Raw genomic sequence first — 22071 nt, forward strand, 5'->3', positions numbered from 1 at the left:
CAAACATAAACTTTATCATTGTAGGTTGCAAAATACTTCTTTGTACTCCTCATAGATAGTCAGGACCATAATATGGATAGCTAGTAATGATAATGGAAAAGTCCAATTTTAAATAAAAAGTACTGAAAATCTAAACAAAGTTATTTACGCCTATGCATCCAGTGTAAGTGAGATTCCTCTTTGGCACAGCACAAATTAATTGGTTAGGGCACCAAATCCAAATCATACAATCTTTAATTAGCAAAGAAAATAAAGTAGTATCTAAAAATCAGAAGCAAAATCCAGCATATTGCTTCAAATCTCCTTAAAACATTTTTCTTCCACAATCTTCATCCCATATGCAAGCTCAAAAAAACGGGTGATGTTAAAGCAATTTTGATATGATTGATGAACTGCTCAAATGATTGTGTTGGGAAATAGGCACCTTGCCTATTTTTGCAGCACAATTTCAAGAAACCTGCTTTCATTTAAAATGGAATGAACTTCCCCAAATGATCTTATTCCCTGATGCCAAATTTCTTTCCACTGTTATGGAATGACATAGCTTCATAATATCACAGAACCGAGCAAGGTTTTTATGCCTCCCGGAAATCTATGGTGGCAAGTGAAAAGAGTATTGACTTATTCAACCAGACGCAACTAAATTTATGGCAGCTCTTCTCCAAGAAGCCCTTCTTGCTTAAGTCCATACTCCGCCACCTCCAGTCTAAATTCCATTTGGAATATTTTGGAGAACCAAGAACCGTTCCTCAGCTCTTGAGGTACCAAAGTACACCGTGGCAGCAATTGCTGTAAAGGGTCAGAGTTAACAGCATCACACAGCAACTGGTATCTGTAAAGGAATAAAAAATTGAGATCTCACAAGGGGTACAAGTGTGCGCACACCTCTTCATTTCTCTTAACGTGATCAGCCAATATTCTTTTCTCCTCCTACTCCAATTTTCTAGCATTCTCCTTTCGTTGCTGTCGGCATGGTGTCATTCTCTCTTTGCATTCAAACATTACTCAACCATGCATCCACCCACGATTGTTCACATTCTACATACTTACTCTTTTCACTCATCACCTCAATTCTCAACCTACCTTCTCCAGTTCTTATCCATAAGCCCTGCACACCTCCACTTACCTTTTCAACAGTCGCTCGCCAGCTGACACCTATTCTCTCTGCAGCGCATAATTCCAAGGAAGATGCCAAGAACCAGGAGGAGCATCTAATGATCATAAGTCCCATTTATGTGGAGCAGGAAACTTCGCAGATCACTGACTGAGGTAAGGCTTTAAACATCAAGGAAGGCATGGCTGTCAGATTACATGAGCAGTCTGTCTGCATGATAATTGTGCCTGTTCATTCATGTCCGAAAATATTCAACATTTCACAAAATCAAGTTGCATTTTGAAGATTGACACCTGCAAATTTCAGTGTCAACAACATTCTTGACCTTTTTCTCTTTCGTTTAGGTCCTGGTCAGGAGCTATAGCTTCCTGCAGAAGATCCCTCAGTGGAGGAAATTCTCCTGAAGATGCACAGTCAGATTCCATGCATCCTAAGCACCAATACAGATCTTGGTATTCTGTGGTGTTAGATAATGTATTACAAGGGTCTACATGCGATGGAAGCACATGGCGCCAATGTATAACTGGTTCTGTTGATGGAGACAACTCAGAAGAGTGGAGTCCTCTCCCGGCTCTGCTGAGTTTAGGACTTAAGAGGTCAAGCCATGAAATAAAGTATTCTTCTGAAATATATGTAGAGTGATAAAACTGCCAAGTGGCTTCAGGATTATTAATGATTGTGAGAAGGTTACTTTCCAGTTTGTGTGCTTTCACCTTGCATGATGTATGCACCTGACAGCCTACCTTAGCAAGTGCAACTACATTTAGAAGATGTGGTTGAGGTCATTCAACAGAGTCACTGTATGTAGCCTTTGTAGCTTTGGTGGAAGCTCAGTCAGCTGGCATCAGACTCTGGGAGTGAATTTGGAGGGATAGCTGTCCACCTTGGCTGATTAATGAACTGAATAGCCCAGAGCTTTGCAAGAATCGTTCCTCTTCGGCAGTCGGATCTCTCCCATTAATCAGTGGAAATGATGAACTCCAGCCTTACGTGATGGCAGCTACTGGGATGACAATACATTTGCTCCTGTGTCATCCCTCAATCATTACTCACTAATATGCCAGCAGTCAGACTGGAGCACTCAAGGTCACCTTCTACAAACCATGATGACCCCTTGCATCATCTCCATGCAGGCCACGAGGGAGGATCCATCTCCTGTAAAGTTACAAGATCGTACAAAAAAGGCATCATGGGTTGAAAATAAATGGAAAAAAAACATCGTCACCATTAAATCACGTTTATTGCATTTGGTAGTTTGGCCTGGAAAGTAGTTGAAATGAAATGTATTTGACAAGACAATGGGTCACCTAAGCAGTAATATTCCAAGGATAAGATTAAAAAGACATTAGTAAGATAAAAAGACAATATTAAAATAATCAACATATATTGGCGGCACGGTAGCGCAGCGGTAGAGTTGCTGCTTTACAGCGAATGCAGCGCCGGAGACTCAGGTTCGATCCTGACTACGGGTGCTGCACTGTAAGGAGTTTGTACGTTCTCCCCGTGACCTGCGTGGGTTTTCTCCGAGATCTTCGGTTTCCTCCCACACTCCAAAGACGTACAGGTATGTAGGTTAATTGGCTGGGTAAAAATGTTAAAAAAATGTCCCTAGTGGGTGTAGGATAGTGTTAATGTACGGGGATCGCTGGGCGGCACGGACTTGGTGGGCCGAAAAGGCCTGTTTCTGGCTGTATATATATGATGATATGATATGATGTGAAATGTGTTTATGAGTTCAGAAGCCTGATGGTAGAAACTGTTCTTAAGTCTGGTGGTACGCGCAGCCATACCCTTGTATCGTCTGCCTGATGGTAACAAGGAGAACAGCCTACGTGCTGGGTGGCTGTGGTCCTTGATGATGCTGCATGCCTTCCGCAGGCACCGCCGGTAGAAAATGTCTTGAATGGCCGGGAGACAGTTGCCAGTGATGTGCTGGTGCCGTCTTCACCACTCCCTGTAGTGATTTGTGGCCGTGGGCGAAACAGTTCCCATACCAGACTGTAATGCAGCCCGTCAGCAGGCTCTCGATGGTGCATCTGTGGAAGTTTGTGAGGATGCTGGCGTTCATGCCAAACTTCCTCAGTCTTCTCAAGAAAAACAGCCGCGTGTGCAGTGTCCAGGAAAGGTCCTCAGTGATGTGCACACCGAGGAACTTAAAGCTGCTGACCCTTTCAACCTCAGCATCACCGATGTGGATGGGGAGGTGTCCACTCCCCCGCTGCCTCCTGTAGTCCACGAACATCTCTTTAGTTTTGCTGACATTAAGAGAGAGGTTATTTCCCTGGCACCAACTGTTTAGTGCCTTTACCTCCTCTCTGTAGGCTGTCTCTGTTGTCTGTGATGAGGCCCAAGATGGTCGTGTCGTCAGCAAGCTTTAGGATGCTGTTTGAGCTGTGCTTAGCAGTACAATCGTGCGTGAACAGGGAGTACAGGAGAGGACTGAGCACACAGCCCTGTGGTGTGCCTGTGTTGAGGATCAGTGAGGAAGAGGTGTGGCTGCCAATTCTCATCACCTGGGGCCTGCCCGTCAGGAAATTGAATATCCATCCGCAGATGGAGGTCTCCAGTCCAAGATCAAGGAGCTTGGGTTCGAGTTTTGAGGGAATAATAGTTTTGAATGCTGAGCTGTAGTCAATAAAGAGCATTCTCACATTTGTATTTCCTTTGTCCAGGTGGGTGAGCGCAGTATGTATTGCCATTGCAATGGCATCGTCCGTGGCCCTGTTTGGTCTATATGCAAACTGAAGAGGGTCCAAGGTGTCAGGGAGAGAGGAGCAGATGTGAGTTTTGACTAGTCGCTTGAAGCACTTCATATAGTGCTGAAAGATCTAAAAGGACTGTAATTGAGGGGAAATTTTAGGTCATTTTCAGGAAAGAGGTGAACAGAATTGTTGAGCAAATATCATTCTTTGCTTCTCCCCATAAATTGTTGAGATAGCATGCTTTTGTCTGTTTCTCTGATGGGGATGGTGGCTTTGCTTTACCTCCTCTGGATGTAGGTCTTTTCATGTGATGGCAGAATATATGTTGTCAGCCTCATGTGGAGGCACTTGAAAGGTAACCCAAACTCTGCTCAGATTTCTGAACCTCTGTTTCATTAGCCCAGAGATGTGCTTGAAAATAATCCCGGCAGTTCTGATTAATTCTACGTTGCTCAGTCATTCTGGATTTTGAAGTGGTGTGATGAGCTACACACACTCAGGAGCTTCCACTTCTCCCTGCAATCTGGTACGAAGATCAAGTGTTGAGCGGAGGATTGCCTTGTAGGAAAATTAGTTCATGGAAGCTGCAAATAATAAGGCACATGATTAGCAGAAGGAGCTTAATAATAATTAAGCTATTAGATAGCTCAATTTTTTTCTAACAATTCAAACGTCCCAGAGGCACTCAAATCCAATTATGTATTGGTGAGTCCTCTTTTAAATACTGATTTGGGTGCCATGTACAAATTTCAATTCTGTGCTTTCCATCATTTAGTCATTCGATATGGATTCTCCCTGTTCGCAAATGATACAAGCTGGGATTCTTGTGGTCTGATGATGAGATGTGTGCAGACAGCCAAATCTGCAAATCCTAAACTTTCCTGTCATTACGGATGAGGGTCAGAGAAATCATACTGCACAACAATGATGAACCAAATACTCCTGCTGTTATAGATGGATTGTTTTATTGCCTTTCCTCTGTGTCCTGGAGTTCTGCCTTCGCTCTCCCGATGGAAGAATACAGTTCCCTTGGTCCTCGCCTTTCACCCCATCAGCCACCGCATCCATCACATCATCTTCCGACATTTCCGTTACCTCCAACATGATCACACCACCAGTCGTATCTTCCCATTCCCACCCTTCACTTTCAGCAGAGACCGCTCCCTCTGCTACTCCTTGGTTCACTCATTCCTTTCCACCCAAATCACACCCTCCCCAGGTACTTCCCCCTGCAAATGAAGGAGATGAAAGACCCGTCCCTATAACCCCTCCCTCACCTCCATCAGTCCTTCCAGGTGAGACAGAGGTTCAGGTGCACTGCCACTAACCTTATCTACAGCATCCGGTTTTCCTGTGGTGTGGTCTTCTGTACTTCGGCAAGACTAAACGTAGACTCAGTGACCATTTAGCCAAACACTTGCTCTAGGTCTGCCAAGGCCTGCCGGATCTTTCAGTTGCTAACCATTTTAACTCCTCTACCCATTGTCGTACTAATCTCTCTGTCCCGGGCCTCTTCTATTACCAGAGTAAGACCACACACACAAACTGGAGGAACAGCACCTCATATTCTGCTTGGGTAACTTACAACCCAGCAGTATAAACATTAAATTTTCCAGTTTTAGGAAACTACAACACCCCCCCCTCTCCCCCAAGCTTCTTCCCCCAAAATCCTTATCCTTCTCCTCCCCTCCCCATTGTGCCCTACCTGGACTTGAACCTATTTCTCTCCTTCTACCTACGTTCCTTCCTCTAGCCTCACAATTTGCAACTCTTCAATCCTCTTGTATCACACCTTCTGGCTTTTCATCTCTGGCCTTTGTCCAACCATCAGCCTATCAAAAACTCCCTTCACCTGTATCAACCTGTTACCTGCCAGGCTTCGTCCTGCCCCTCCTCTCCTCCAGCTTCCTAAACCACCCCCCTCCTCTCCCTACAATCAGTGTGCAGAAGAGTCCCGATTCAAAACCTCACCTAGCCATGCTCTCCAGAGATGCTACCTGACCCGCTGAGTTACTCTAGCACTGTCTTTTAAAAAAAATAAAACCAGCACCTGTAGTTCCTTGTTTCTACATTATATTGCCTCTTCATCTGCTGCTTCTCATCCTCCAATGGTAGCTGGTAATAATAGGACAAATGATATGCAGAAGGAACAATGAGAGCATTGTAGCAATTAGCTACCTTAAAACTCTGAACAATTCAAACGTCACAGTGGCACATAAATCCAGTTATGTATTGGCAAGTCCCATCTTAAATACTTCATCAGTGACTGGGAGACTAGTTTCGATTTTACTCTCGCATTAGTTGCTGGTCAAGGCATCCTTAATTGTAAATCTCTTTTACATCCCGTTCAAGGTATGTCACTCAGAACTGGACGCATTGCTTCACTTGTGACCAAACCATTTTCTTCTAACATTTCTCATGATTTTCTTACTCTTGTATTGCCAGTTTCTATAGAGACCAGGGTCCCATAATTGAAATCAAAAAACTACCTTCCATTCCCTCCCTCAACCTAAAACCATCTAATTTTCTCTCTTTTCCAGTTCATCAAACTGATACATTAACGCTGTTTCTTATCCCCAGATACTGCCTGACATGCTAAGTGTTTCCTGTGTTTTCTGTAGCTGTCTGTTTCTACTGCCTTTGGAGAATTTGTCTGAAGGCCATCCTAAACCCCAGCAAACTAATCACATCTCTTTTTTTCCCCATTTACTTCGTCAAAATTCAAAATCTCTTCCATTGCTGTGGAAAACTTGCAACCTACTCACTCCCATATTTTGCATCATTCATTGTCACTTACGGCAATCTAAGTTAAAGAATGGCCCCAGCTGTGACCACGAGTTGCTTATCCTTTAAGAGGTGCAGGTTGGCTTCTCCTGGCACTAACCTTTCACAACACTATGCTCTCCTCAGGCGTGCAGCTGTTGCATATTTAAAATGGACAGGTTGTACAACATTGAAAATTGCATTAAAAAAAACAAGGAGTCAAAGTTAATCAAGCTTTGCAGTTTTCACACCTGGTTTCAAGAGCTGTCCACTAAATTCTCATTGTTTTATTTTTCCCGTTACCAAAACCAATCTGCAAAACTTCTTTGACAATCTGTTGAGATGTGCCCCAGGCTGACTGGCTATCAAGAATGTCAAAAGAATGAGAGTGTTTGGAAATCACTAATATTAAAAAACCACATGTAATTAAGACTCAAACCAGGATCAGGATGGAACCTGTATCACCGGAGATGTGTGATGATAGTACTGACTGCTGTATACTTGGGTATCTCGTTGTGTTAATAGAACCACAGCAATTAATGGCGTGCAAGGTTGCCATTTGACTCATGGTGTTTTTTAATTCTCTGGCTTAAAAATGTTCCCCAACTTCCCTCTGTTTCTTCTACCAGTTAACAAATTTATCTCACCTAATTATCAATTTTCAAGGTAAAGGAATTAAATCCTTTTTGTTCAGCCTATCCAGGACCCTAAATTTTGTACACCTCCATTGTCTATCCTCATTCTCCTTAGTTTAAAAGAAAACAATCCCAGTCTAGCCAATCTCTTCTTGTATATTGTTCTCCACTGTGACATCTTTGAAAATCTCATCAGCATTCTCTCTTTCACATCTTTCTGCAGCTTGTTTAACACGACTACACACAGAACTATTGCTATATTCTAGTATTCTAAACAGTTCGAACATGGCATTGTCCGAAGTGATCAATAAAATCATGTATCTCTATGCCGTCTGAAACACTGACTTACTACCTTGCATGATCTATCAATCCATACTTTTTACCAAATGAAGCAGTCCTCTGTGCAGCAAGGCATGGGCTGATAAGTGACAAGTTTCATTAACGTCACAAAATTCTCAGGCAGTGACCATCTCCAATAGTGATTGTAACCAAAATCAAAAAACTGCATATGCTGGAAATCTGAAATGAAAACAGAAAAGGTGAGCAATATTCAATGGGTCAGGCAGTATCGAGAGAAGGAGAAACAGTTAACATTTCATGTGCATTTTTATAAGTTTCCCTTATTAAAATCTATGAATACTGCATCAAATTCACTATCCACATCAACCCACCTATTTGTTCAAGAACAACAATTGCTCAGTCTGCAACTGTGGAGAGAGAGAGAGAGAGACAGATAAACTTAATAGTTCAGGTCAATGACAATCCTTCATCACCCTTTCTCAACTAGCACCACTACTACGGTAGCGCAGCGGTAGAGTTGCTGCTTTACAGCGAATGCAGCGCCGGAGACTCAGGTTCGATCCTGACTACGGGTGCTGCACTGTAAGGAGTTTGTACGTTCTCCCCGTGACCTGCGTGGGTTTTCTCCGAGATCTTCGGTTTCCTCCCACACTCCAAAGACGTGCAGGTATGTAGGTTAATTGGCTGGGTAAATGTAAAAATTGTCCCTAGTGGGTGTAGGATAGTGTTAATGTGCGGGGATCGCTGGGCGGCACGGACTTGGTGGGCCGAAAAGGCCTGTTTCCGGCTGTATATATATGATATGATATGATATGATACTTGTCTCCTTCGAGCTCTCCAAATCTCCATTTGATCACTAGTTTTCCCTTTGTTCTCTGCCTTGTACCCTTTTTACAACATTGTTTGATTTCCAACTTTGCTTAATGTTAATGAGAGATCATTGACCTGTACCTATGGCACAATGGTAGAGCTGCTGCCTCACAGCGCAAGAGATCAGTGTTCAATCCTGACCTCGGTTACTGTCTGTGTGGAGTTTGCATGTTTACTGTGATTGCGTGGGTTTTCTCCAGGTGCTCCAGATTCCTCCCACGTTCCAAAGACGTGTGGTTTATAGGTTAATTGACTTCTGTAAATTGCCCCTAGTGTATCGTACAAAGAACTACTGCTATCTATCTATCTATCTATCGATGGTCGCCCTGGACTCAGTGGGCCGAAGTGACTGTTTCCACGCTGTATCTCTAAACTAAACTGAAACTCTAAACCCAAAACCTTAACTAGGTTTCTTTCGCCACATGTGCTAGCAGACTGGCTGTGTATTTGCAGCATTTTCTAATTTTATTCCAGCATCTGCAGTATTTTAGTTTTCAAAAAATGTAATTGTCATTCACAATTTTTATTAATAAATCCATGCAGACTGTCCATGATTAATCTTGTCTTTCTAATTGTTGATTATACTGTCTCAGAATTTTTTTTCGTAATTCCAAATATCGCTTTCAAAATGCTCTCCCAACATCACTTGTCAAGGTTTATTTCTTGAAACTATGTCCAATTCCCCACATCTCGTGTTGGACTTGTTAGTTCTGTTGAATGTTTCAACTATACAATTCCTCTTTTATTATCCTGGTAAAAGTTAAAATAGTTAACACATTTTTTTGCACTTCTCGGATACATCCATATATTTATTCTTATCCCACTATTACTTTAAACACTCTTCCAACAAGGCGAAGATTACCCTTTTGTTTCTCATTTCAACTATTTAGCTTTGTTTGGTGATCTTTCTGCATCCCTCCTTACACCAGTAAACTTTTTCTTAATCAACATATCTATCCTACAAACTCGCCTGCAATCATCTGTAGAAGGGTCCCGACCCGAAACGTCATCTATCCATGTTCTCCAGAGATGAAGCCTGTCCCGCAGAGTTACTCCAGCATTTTGTGTCTTTGGTATAAATCAGCATCTGCAATTCCTTATCATCACATTAAATCTATCCTACACTTGGTAAACTATGTTTAACACCGATTGCATATCACTTTTCATGAAATGAAAAGGTTTGCTAACACCTCCTTTAAACTTGTAGTTGTTGATGACTGTTTCAAGTTTTTGCGCATAGGCATGTTTGTATTTTGTGTAATTAGGTTTTTATGTTATCTTTGATGTACTGTAATATAATTATTTAAGTTCATTGTATTTTAAATCCATTATCTTAGAAATACAATTTCAACAAAAGTCGCAATGTAAAGGTCAGACCATTGCTTTTACTATACCTGATTCCCAGGGAAAACTGGGTTGCGATAGCAGTGTGGGGTTACTGCAGCTGGGGTGAGGCACTGGTTTGCTCACCTTGCCAAAGGTTAGATTGAATGGCCCATGTTTATGATAACTATTGAGAGCATTTAGGGTGGCACAGTGGTGCGGTGGTAGAGTTGCTGCCTGACAACGCCTGGGTTCAATCCTGACTACGGGTGTACGGAATTTGCACGTTCTCCCTGTGACCGCATGGGTTTTCTCTGAGTGCTCTGGTTTACTCCCATTTTCCAAAGATGTGCAGGTTGGTAGGTTAATTGGCTTCTGTAAATTGCCCCTAATGTGAAAAATAAAACCAGTGTACGGGTGATTGATGGTCAGCGTGGACTCGGTGGGCCGAAGGGCCTGTCTCCACGCTGTATCTCTAAACTAAAACCAAAACCATCAGCAGTGGCTGTAATTGCCTGCTGATGTTATCATATTTGGACTGTTGTGATTGGCCTCTTAAAGCCCCGAGCAATTGCCATGGCAGAGTGCAATTTTGGGAGCATCTGTATTGAGGAGCTGCAAGAGTCCTGGGGGATGCATTGTCCTGGTCTTCTAAGAGATTAAGCTGCATAACCATGTACTGAAGGAACCCAATGGACCAGGCAACATTTGTGCAGGGAAATGGACAGATTACATTTTGGGAAAGGTTCCCACCCAAAATGTCATATCTCCATTCTCTCTACAGATGTTGCCCGGTCCACTGAGTTCCTCCAGCTCTTTGTTTTTTTGCTTAAGATTTCAGATCTGTAGGCTCTTGTGTCTGCATTGTTTCTGGGGAGTTTGAAATGTTCAGAGAACTTTACAGAAACCATGAAAATAGGTTTATGTACAACAAGAGATAGGAAAATCCTCATTATCATTATTTAAGCAAACTTGATTTTAAGCAATGTTTGGTTGTATTTGAATTAATTGATGTTGCTTAGGCAGCTTTAAGTGACATTCATGCTATATTTTGTCCCACTGCCCAGTAGTTTCAATCATCTGATTTAATACAATACAATACAATACAATACAATATATCTTTATTGTCATTGTACCCAGGGGTACAACGAGATTGGGAATGCGCCTCCCATACGATGCAATAATTTAGGTAATTTAGACAGCAGCAACCCAACGAAAACGAAACAGTTGTAACAGTTTTGGACAGGGTAAAGTGCAAGTTGATCTATGCGTTGTGGCCATCCGGCTCAGCAGGACCGGTTCATAGCAGCTATGGCCCTGGGGATGAAGCTGTTCCTGAGTCTGGAGGTGCGGGCATAGAAGGCCTTGTATCGTCTGCCCGATGGAAGGAGTTCGAACAGACTGTTGCAGGGGTGTGAAGAGTCTTTGTGGATGCTGGTGGCTTTTCTGAGGCATCGTGTGTTGTAGATGCCCTCCAAGTCTGGTAGCTGTGTTCCGATGGCCCTCTGAGCTCTATGGACTACCCGCTGTAGAGCTTTCCTTTCTGCCTCCGTGCAGCTGAGGTACCACACAGGGATGCCATGCGTTAGGATGCTCTCTATTGTGCAGCGGTAGAAGGTCGTCAGCAGCTGTTGGGGTAGACCAGACTTTTTCAGTGTTCTTAAGTAGAACAGTCTTTGTTGTGCCTTCTTGACCAGCGCAGCAGTGTTATTGGACCATGTTAGGTCCTCCGAAATGTGAGTGCCCAGAAACTTGAAGCTGGACACTCTCTCCACACTGTCCCCGTTGATAGAGATCGGGGCATATTCCCCGTTAGTGGGATGATCAGCTCCTTGGTCTTGGTGGTATTTAGGGACAGGTTGTTATCCGAGCACCAGTCCGCCAGGTTCTGCACCTCCGCTCTATAGTTTGTTTCATCCCCGTTGGTGATCAGCCCGATCACCGTTGTGTCATCTGCAAACTTGACAATGGTGTTGGTGTCGAATGCAGGAACACAGTCGTGTGTGAAGTCGTGTGTGAATAGTTACTGATAGTATGTAATTCTTACAAGGAACTTACAAAGCGGAAACAGAGGGGCAGCTGTCTCCTAGCTTCAGCAACCTGCGCTTTGATTCTGACACGTGGTGCTGTCAGTGGAATTTCCACATTCTCCCTGTGCCTGTGTTCGTTTACCCCCAGAGCTCTAGTTTTCTCCCATATTCAAATACATGTCAGTTGGTATTTTTTTGGCTGGTGTAAATTATCCCTAGTGTATGTGACTGGTGGGTGAATCCGGTGGACATTATCGTGAGAGAGAATGAGTTAAATAGATGGTGGCATGTGATTGATGAATTGCTCTGAATGTCGGCATAAAGGATGGGCTGAATGGCCCCATTTCTGTGTTTTAAGGAAATATGGAACTCCCTTCTTTCTTATCAAAAAGATTGGCACTTCTGTTAATAATTACAAATCACAAACATAATCTCTACAGTCAAATCCAAGTCCTTAACCCCCCCCCCCACCAGCGCACTCGAATGAACCTCTAACGTGAGAACATTTACGTCCCTTTCAGAGGATCTGGGACTTGTCTCCCTCTTCTCTGCCGCCTCTCTTTCCATGCAGCCATAGCTGCTTACCTGCCATTGGGAGTGTACTGTTGAGGGCAATTTGTCCTTTTCTGATTGCCGGACTGAATTTTGAGGAACTGCGCAGGTCACATTTTATCACGTCTTTCCAGGTGTAAAATATCATCATTTTTAGCCAATTTCTGATTTGGTGATAGTGTTAAAGGCAATGAAGAGGATGGAGTAGAGTGGTGTTGGAGACGCTGATATTGGGTTTGTTGATTGCAACAGATGAAAAAGGTGCAATCCAACTTTTAGCCATTAATGCTTCCAACACATTTGCGCTTTTAGGATCCCATCACTTTGCACCAAAACAAAATCTGAGACCAGAGATATATATGGAAAACATGCATTTTGTCCTCATCTTTTATTTAACATTCTGGGATGTTAACTACCCAGAATTAAATAAATATATTCTATTAGGACCGTTGAAATATTCTAGTAGAAGCTAAATACAGGTAAAAATGCTTTAAAAAAAAAGATTACGGAATAGCCATTCACAAGATCATTCATCCTCAACATGGAAACCAACTGGAAGAATTCATTTTGATTCTATTCTTCTCTACCTCAGCAAATAGCAATGACATGAGGGAATTATTTAAGTTAATTGACTGGAATGTTGAATTTTCAAGTTAAGTAACAGAATCTCCAGTCCAAGCAATGAAGAAAGAACTTAAACGACAAAGAGACTCCTCTGTTTCCCAGTCTACTGAATTTGCTCATTTTATTTGGGTATAGCAATAAAAAAAAGCTATCATTCAGTTTCATAAACGAGGGAATGTAGAGGTAAATTACTTTTCTTGCAACCTACAACTGACCCTTGCTGCAAAAAGAATGTCAAGTGATGGCAGGGTTGGATTTGGTTGCAATCACATTACACAAGAAAAAAGACAGCACCTTGCAGTCTTGGTTTGCAGTGAAGACTGGCTGCTTTGATAAGGAACTGGAAGGCAGCTGATAATCATGGAGTTATTCCTGAGCACATCTTTACCTTCTTAAAGAGGTGTATGAAACCAATTTCAGAAATATTGTTTCAAAAATAATTTGCCATTTATATGCATTTAATTTCAGATCATAGTTAAGTTTTTGAATTAACATTGTACAAACTCCTGTGCCACCTATTAATTTGGTCTGCCTTAAATTTCTATCTATTTTCTATCACACGGTTTATTAAATACAGGCACTAATTCATCTCGTCTTGCAAATAACAGGTGTCGAATTGGTTTGGTAATAAACGGATCAGGTATAAGAAGAATATTGGAAAATTCCAGGAGGAGGCCAATCTTTATGCAGCCAAAACGGCTGCAGATGCCACAACTGTGGTAGCTCAGCAAGGGAGTCAAGCAAATTCTCCTTCCACGCCCAATTCAGGTGAGACTCCTTGTTAATTCTGTATGTATAAACAGTTAAGGAATCTCAGTGCTCTTTACAAGATAATAAAAAAGAGTTCTAATAACATTGTGTAGAGTGCATGTCATATTTCAATGATCCTTTTTGGGAACAAACGTTAAAAACTATTTTACATATTCATTTTTGACATATTCAATAAATTAAAAAAACTATGATAAGGCATGAAGATATGGAAAAACAATGATTGAGTGGGATAGTGTAGATGTTTGAGTTTGGACCATAGGGAATAAATTACATTTGCTTAATTAAAGTTAGAAATTATAGTTATCCTATGCAACAGCAATAAAGTGATCATAAACTTTCAAGACTGTTAATCATGTAATGTTGTTAGCTTTATTTCTGGATCATAACTTACTGCTTGATGACCACAAAGCGGCCCCTGAGAATGGTCGGTGCAAGAATTCAATCAGTGAATCTTTTCCAGTGAAATAATATGTGTTCAAATAAAATTAGGCATACTAGGTATATAGCCCCCATAAAGAAAGAAATGGTCTAATTGAGTGACATTGTTATTTATCTGTTGGAATTTCTGTTTGGAGGCTGTCCAGGTGCCCTTCCCACTCTCAGCTCCCGCGACTGTAGATTAGTGCAAGGGTGTGGACGTTCAGTGCTATTCAATGAATTTAAACAGTAAGCGTTGAAATACTGTACAAGTGAGGGAGAACCTATGGAATATTTCATGGAAAATAGGTGCAGGAGGAGGCCATTTGGCCCTTCGAGCCAGCACCACCATATATTTTGGGTTGAGACCTTTCATCTTAATTGGGAAAATATATAGGTAAACATGGTTTTAATATACAGTGGAAGGGAAATGAGAGGTAAGATCAAAGAGCTAAAGATTCAGTGATACAAGGGTTAACAATTAAACACTCTTGACTTGCTTGACTTTGCAAGCGACAAACGGGACAATGAAATGGACAAAGATCAGTCTGGATGGAGACATTTGTGAGAGAATGGAATACATTTTATGGAAGGGCAGGTGTTACATCTTCTGTGATTGTACAGGACAGTGCAATAGGAAGGGAGGTCTGCATTAGTGATGATGGAAACTAAGTCAGTGTCCTGGAAAGAACAGTTCCTTAGGGATGCCAAAAAAAGAAGGAAGTGTAAGATGTGTTTGCTGGTAGAATTATGCTGAAGGAATCAAAAATAGCAGAAGATAATTTTAGAATGTAGAACAAAACAGAAAATGCTGGAAGAATTCAAGGTCAGGCAGTGTCTGTGAAGACGGACTTAATGTTTCATGTTGATGACTTGCAGAACTGGGAAAAGTTGTTTATTAAACAATTTAAGTTGCTGAGAGGGGTTTGATGACAAGGATAAATGTTTGTAACAGGATGCAGATCCAAAGATTGGATGATAGAGGTTGTGGTGCTGGCTGTGAGAGGGTAGTGAAAGCTTGTTTATTGCTATGCTGATCTGTAGATAGAAGGAGATGAATGAGAATGGATCTTGCAAAAATGAGACACAAATACTGCAATTTCTGGATATCTGAAATAAAAGTGAATTCCAGAAATACTTAGCCGTTTCGGCAGCATCTGTGGTGAGAATAACATTAAGAGAATTGTATAGATTTACACCGTTCATGAGAACTGGTTGGTTATCTGAACTTGTTGAATTTATTGTTCAATTCTGAGCACTGCACTGTGTGTGCCTAGTTGGAAGATGAAATGCTGTTGCTTGACAATGGTGACCCTATGCTTTCAATTAAGGTCTCATGTGAATGCATAGATTATGACAGGGTGCTCAAGTTTCCTCCCACATCCCAAAGATGTGTTGGGATCTGTTGGTTAACTGACCACTGTAAATTTTTCTAATGTAGAGCGTGATGGGAGATTTAGGATGTGTGTTAATGGGCATATTATTGAAAGGGAATTTGAGTTTAAAGCTTTTGTTACAGTTTTACAGGATGTCAATGAGGCTGCAACTATAAGTACTGAGCATAGTTTTGGTCCCCTTACCTACGAAGGGATATAGTAGCGAAAGAGATTCACCAAGTTAATTCTGGGATGAGATGGTTGTCCTTTCAGGAGTTCCGAAGCAGGTCGCGCCTGCATCCCTTGGAGTTTAGAAAATAAGCAATGACCTTATTGAAACATACAAGATCCTAAGGGTAGATATTGCGATGTTTCAAGAATCTCAAACAAGAGGGTAGAGCTGCAAGGAAAGGGGCTGGTAATTTAAAGATGAGGTGTATGGAACTTTCTTCTTTAAGTAGGTGGTGAATGTATGGTTCACAAAATGTTGGAGTAACTCAGCAGGTCAGGCAGCATCGCAGGAGAGAAGGAATGGGTGATGTTTCGGGTCGAGACCCTTCTTCGGACTGATGTCAGGGGGGGCAGGACAAAGGAAGGATATAGGTGGAGACAGGAAGATAGAGGGAGAACTGGGAAGGGGGAGGGGAAGAGAGGGACAGAGGAACTATCTAAAGTTGGAGAAGTCAATGTTCATACCGCTGGGCTGCAAGCTGCCCAAGCGAAATATGAGGTGCTGTTCCTCCAATTTCCAGTGGGCCTCACTATGGCACTGGAGGAGGCCCATGACAGAAAGGTCAGACTGGGAGTGGGAGGGGGAGTTGAAGTGCTCAGCCACCGGGAGATCAGGTTGGTTAAAGCGGACTGAGCTAAGGTGTTGAGCGAAACGATCGATGGAATTCTCTATACTAGAGAATCATGAAGGTTAGTTCATTAGAAGAATTTAAATTGAAGGTAGATACGTTTTTCGAAGATATGTGAATTGAGGGCCCAGGGCATCTGGCGCAGAAGAGGAGTTGAGGCCAGAATAGATGAGCCAGAATCATATTGAGTGGTGGGACAGGGATGAGGGGCCAGATGACTAATCCTGTGGCTATTTTCTTGGGCACGAGAGAGAATGTGTAACAGGGAAATAAGTGGGAGAAGGCATTTGATGGATTGTTCTAAGAACTGACATAAACTTGATGGGCAACACGAAAATCTTCTGCGTCATAAATAAAATGAGAAATGAGAAAATTGTACCTATTTGTGGCATTGGGTATGTCTGTACCTAGCAGCACACTATATTGAGACTTTGTCTATCAGTGCTGTGCAGAGACCCATATATAAATCTCCTGGTCCTTTGCTATATTTAGTGTCTCATACCTGGTCGGCACATATCTTCTCTGGGGCTTACAGGAGAGTATCATAGACATGCTGTATGCCTGTATACATAACGCTTCAAAAACTGATCTCATCAACATTTTAACTCAAACTATCTCAGTGAATACAATTCAGATGAATTCACTTTGACATTGGTGTGACTGGGATTTTAGTTATTTTCATGTCCTTCACTGCTTTATATAGTTGTAAGTAACTTGCATATTCCTTTCTTCAGATTAGACCTGTGAAAGTACATTTCCAATTATAGGTTTTATTCTCATTTTGTCTTGTTTTTTTTGTTGATGAGCAGGTGACTAATCTATGCTTTATCTCTGTACATATGGTTTCATGATGTACCTTGAGGCGTGCGTGTCCATTGTGTTGAATGTGAGAATATTACCGGAAACAGATGTAATATTTGATTGTGATTATTCAGTTCTGGGACAGTCCCTGGGCACTAAGCAATTCAACTTTGTGTCCCCTCTGTAAAACACTGTATGAGAGATGTATTTCATAACCAAACTATTTAATCGTTCAACATGGACACCATTCTAGATAGGACAGGTTTGGAGGGATATGGGCTAAACACGGGCAGGTGGGTCTAGTGTAGATGGGACAGGTGGGCAAGTTGGGCCGAAGGGCCTGGTTCCACGCTGTGTCACTCTATGACTCTAATCCTATTTAGCTCCTGGACCTAGGATAGGAATGTGAGCCTCAGTTTTATTTTCCTCTCACTAGCCTTGGAAGCTGGAGACATTTGCCTTCTCCAACCGCCACCCTTAATGAGATCAAACCTGGGATTTTCATACAAACATATATGCAAGCATATGAATGAGGAGCAGGAATAAGGCACATGAATCCTCCGTCATTTCAATAAGCCTGAGGGTGATCTGATTGTACCTTCAATTCCACATTCCCATCAGTCCAACAATTGTACATTTAAAATCTATCTAATTCTTCCTCAAAAATAGTCAAAGTCTCTGCTTTCATTGTCTTTTGAGTCTCACGAGGTTAATTCCCGGGATGGCGGGACTATCATATGTTGAAAGAATGGAGCGACTGGGCTTGTATACACTGGAATTTAGAAGGATGAGGGGGGGATCTTATTGAAACATATAAGATTATTAAGGGGTTGGACACGCTAGAGGCAGGAAACATGTTCCCAATGTTGGAGGAGTGCAGAACCAGGGCCACAGTTTAAGAATAAGGGGTAGGCCATTTAGAACGGAGATGAGGAAAAACTTTTTCACCCAGAGAGTTGTGAATCTGTGGAATTCTCTGCCTCAGAAGGCAGTGGAGGCTGATTCTCTGGATGCTTTCAAGAGCGAGTTAGATAGAGCTCTTAAGGATAGCGGAGTCAAGGTATATGGGGAGAAGGCAGAAACGGGGTGCTGATTGTGGATGATCAGCCATGATCACAGTGAATGGCGGTGCTGGCTCGAAGGGCCGAATGGTCTTCTCCTGCACCTATTGACTATTGTCCCAAGTTATTCTGAGAGAGAAAAAATTGCCATCTTAAATGGGCGACCCCTTAATTTGAAACAATAACGCCTTGTCCTAGTTTCTTCCACAAGAGGAAATATTCACTCCATTTTCTCCCTTCAAGATCAATCCCTTGTCACTCTACCAGGAGATACATGTTTGTCCAACCTGTCATGGTGAAACAATCCATTATTCAAGGTATCAGTCCAGTAATTCTTCTTTGAACTGCTTACAGCACTTGCAGATCATTCCCTAAATAAGGCAACTCAATCTGCAGAAGGAACTCCAGATGTGGTCTTAACAGTGCGAGTTAACTGAAGCACAAACTCCTTACTTTTGTACTCGTGTCCCTTTGCAATAAATAATTTAATTCTGTTAACTTTCCCAATTAATTGACCACACGCCGACACTAGTGATTATGGCAAGGTGATCTTAATTTTTGGAAAATACAAGATAGAAAGTAGGAAACAAAGTTATTTTGCAGGAAATATGTTTTCTACGAGTATAATATATCTACCACTTCCATTAGTGCAATCTAACCGAATGTTAAAGCTGCACATTCTTCAAAGCTGAGTGTCAGGATATCCAAGTAGTAGAATTTGATGGGGCTGTTAGTTAGCAATTTCTCTCTTCAGTTAGTGGACTTTTGGAGTTGCAATAGGTTGGGCTGCTGCCACATTACAAGCAAGTGCGGTTGATGAAAGAAAGAGAGACCAGCTTGCATTTTGCCTCTTGACATCTCATTGATCATATTGATTGCTTCCTTTAAGAATTTCAAAGTAAATGTAGGGTAATTCTGTTGTCATTTTCTGACAGCAACATTTTTCGAATTGCAGACAGTGAGGATGTTTGTTGAAGGGCAAGTGGGATTTAGATCAGTTACAGATAAGGGCGGAGAAATTGGTCTGGTATGGTATGGTACTTTATTTGTCACATGTACCGAGGTACAGAGAAATCAATTTTTGTATACAGTTCAGTACAAGTATCAGTATACTTGTACAAGCTATCTTTAGCTAAACTTAAAGCTATACTTTAATAAGTTATCTATATTAGATAAGCATCTCAGATACAGTACAAATGTATAGCAGTATAGGAAAATAACTGCAGATGCTGGTTTAAATCGAAGGTAGACACAAAATGCTGGAGTAACTCAGCGGGTCAGGTAGCATCTCAGGAGAGAAGGAATGGGTGACGTTTCGGGTCGAGACCCTTCTTCAGTCTCGACCTGAAACGTCACCCATTCCGTCTCTCCAGAGATGCTGCCAGACCCACTGAGTTACTCCAGCATTTTGTGTCTACCTTAGATGTATAGCAGTAGTACACTCAGACAGTGTACAGAGTCACCAGTTTGGCACCATTTTCAAGTCGCAGTTGTTGTAAGTGCAGGGATCTTGATCTGATCATGAAGGCCCGTTGTTCTATTGACGTTGCAGGGTCGGCCTGGCATTGCCTAGTGCTGCCGTGGGGTCCGCCGCAGATTTCCACAAGAATTGCAGGTGGAGTTTAATCGAGCAAGTGTGGGGTGTTGTACTGTGAGAGGTGGAATGTAAGAGGGAAGTATATAGTTAATAGCAGGACTCTTAACAGTCTTGGTGTACAGAGGGACCCTGAGGTCCAAGTCCATAGCTCCCTGAAAGTGGCAATGAGTAGATAGAGCGGTAAGGAAGAGTATGCTTACTTTCATCCGTTGAGGCGTTGAATATAAGACTCAGGAAGTCATGTTGCAGCTTTATAAAAGCTTAGGCCTAATTTTGAATGTTGTCTGCAGTTGTGGTCACCTCATTACAGGCGGATGTGGAGGCTTTGGAGAGCGTGCAGGAGTGCTTCATGGATTGGAGGGTATCAGCTAAAAGGAACGGTTGGACAAACTTGGATTGTTTTCTCTGGAGCACCAGAGGTTGAGAGGAGGCCTGATAGGATGTATAAAAGTACGAAAGGCATAGATAGGTTAGAGTCAGAACCTATTTCCCACGATGGAGATGTCAAGGACTCAAAAGCATAACTTTAAAGTCAGAGAGAGAAAGTATAAAGGGAAAGTGTGGGCCAAGTTTTTGTACATAAAGAGTGGGGGGTGCCTGAAACATGGTGCTAAGGGTGCTGGTGGAAGCAGATACGATTGTGGCTTTTAAGAGGCTTTATGATGGGAGGGAGTAGAAAGATATGAATCAAATGCAGGCAGAGAAGATTAATTTAACTTGGCATTGTGTTTGGCACAGACATTGTGGGCTGAAGGCTCTGTTCCTGAACTATACTGTTCCATGTTTTATGTTCCACGCTTGAATAAAAGTAGCAGAAGCTTTAATTTCAATTCCAGTTAGCATTATAGTCTGTTCTTATATTATAGCTTGTTACACACAACCTGATACACACTGAATAATCGTTATTTGCAATAGATTTTGAGCACAGCATTTAAAGCAGTTATCAAATGTTCAGAGCCCAGAAGTTGAGCACGTTAGCCAAAGAACATTTGCCAGAGTTCTGCCTTTCATACTTGATCACCAATGTTCATGTAGATGTTGGATTTTAATATGATTTGCAATTTCTGCTCTAGGTATGGCAGCGAGTGATATTAAGAATACAAATCCTTCTGATATTGTATCTAAGTTGCTAAGTAAAAGCATTTTACCGACAGTGAAAAAATCAAGTATCCTGTTCCTTGAATGCAAACAATTTAGGCAATTGCCTCATTTTCAAGTGTGTGGTTGGGATTCTAGGTTCTTTGCTTATAGAGAAATGGAGGAATAGTTACTGCTTGTGAAAGATAAACAGCAATCTACCTTATACAAAATATCATAGGAAATCGAAGGAACAGAAGTTAAAACAAAGTTTCTCCTTAAATGTAGCCATTTAACAAAGCCTTTTATTTACTGTGTTAATTTCTGGATGTTTACATATGTTGAAGTGGTTTTCCTTTTCAGCATTTGGAAGCCAAATAATGCTTCCATTTATTAGAAATTATTGTTGTTAAAACATCATATCTTATAGTTTACACCAATGGGAGCTGGACAAACATAAACAGAAAAGGCCATGGGATTCACATGACATTACATACATTGACAAGCTGATCTCAGAGATAGAGGAACTCCAGCCCTGGAAAGCTTAGGAAAAAGGCAGTTTCTGAGCTATGCTACCTGCATCCAAGCTTAAGTATAGAATCTCTGGTGGTTAACAAAGCAGGCAAAACTGTCAGCTCTTGTGACTCTGGGTGGGTCCAGGGTATATCAGTAACATGGTTCATTTCATTCAGCTGACTTCCCAGAGTACTGGCCGATCAGGCCCACGGTGCAGTGTTTGGGGCTTCTTGTGGTCACATCCTAACCATAGTTCAAAACAGGCTCCAGGAAATTATGTTCATTCCATAACTGAGTGACTAAGGAGCAGTGGTAAATTTAGTGTGAGGCATTTGAGGAAAAGTGCAAGGGACAGTAATAGGTTAACTCAAATTGACTTAAGTTTCTACCATGAAGGGTTGTCAGTGACTCAACTGTGCTGAATACCTTATTTATCCAGTGATAACCAAAATTATCAAACAGGTTTTGACATGCTTAGATCGACGAGGGAAACCTCCATTTTATCTATTGGATTTGCAGAATTCCTGTGCATGTTCCATTCTTTTGCCAAAATGTGCTTCTTGGTATTCTTCCGTAAGAATTATCATTAACCTTTAGCCTCTGACAGTCCGAGATAACCGTAAAAATGCAACAACGTAAAAACGTTCATAAAGTTGGCTTTAAAGAGAATCGTAATTACATA

At 41.7% G+C, this 22071-nt stretch overlaps 1 protein-coding gene across 4 annotated transcripts in view; it reads left to right on the top strand.

Annotated features, from left to right (window-relative positions):
* The window catches only part of pbx4 (pre-B-cell leukemia transcription factor 4), a 265310-nt gene that overhangs the window by 227434 nt on the left and 15805 nt on the right, over nucleotides 1-22071 (top strand). For all 4 annotated transcript variants that reach the window (XM_078429588.1, XM_078429590.1, XM_078429589.1 and 1 more), the window contains exon 6: nucleotides 13522-13681. In XM_078429588.1, coding sequence (XP_078285714.1) covers nucleotides 13522-13681 — 160 coding nt within the window. The remainder of the gene's footprint in view (nucleotides 1-13521; nucleotides 13682-22071) is intronic.

The sequence above is a fragment of the Rhinoraja longicauda genome, chromosome 37 (genome assembly GCF_053455715.1).
Source record: "Rhinoraja longicauda isolate Sanriku21f chromosome 37, sRhiLon1.1, whole genome shotgun sequence".
NCBI classification, from domain to species: Eukaryota; Metazoa; Chordata; class Chondrichthyes; order Rajiformes; family Arhynchobatidae; genus Rhinoraja; species Rhinoraja longicauda.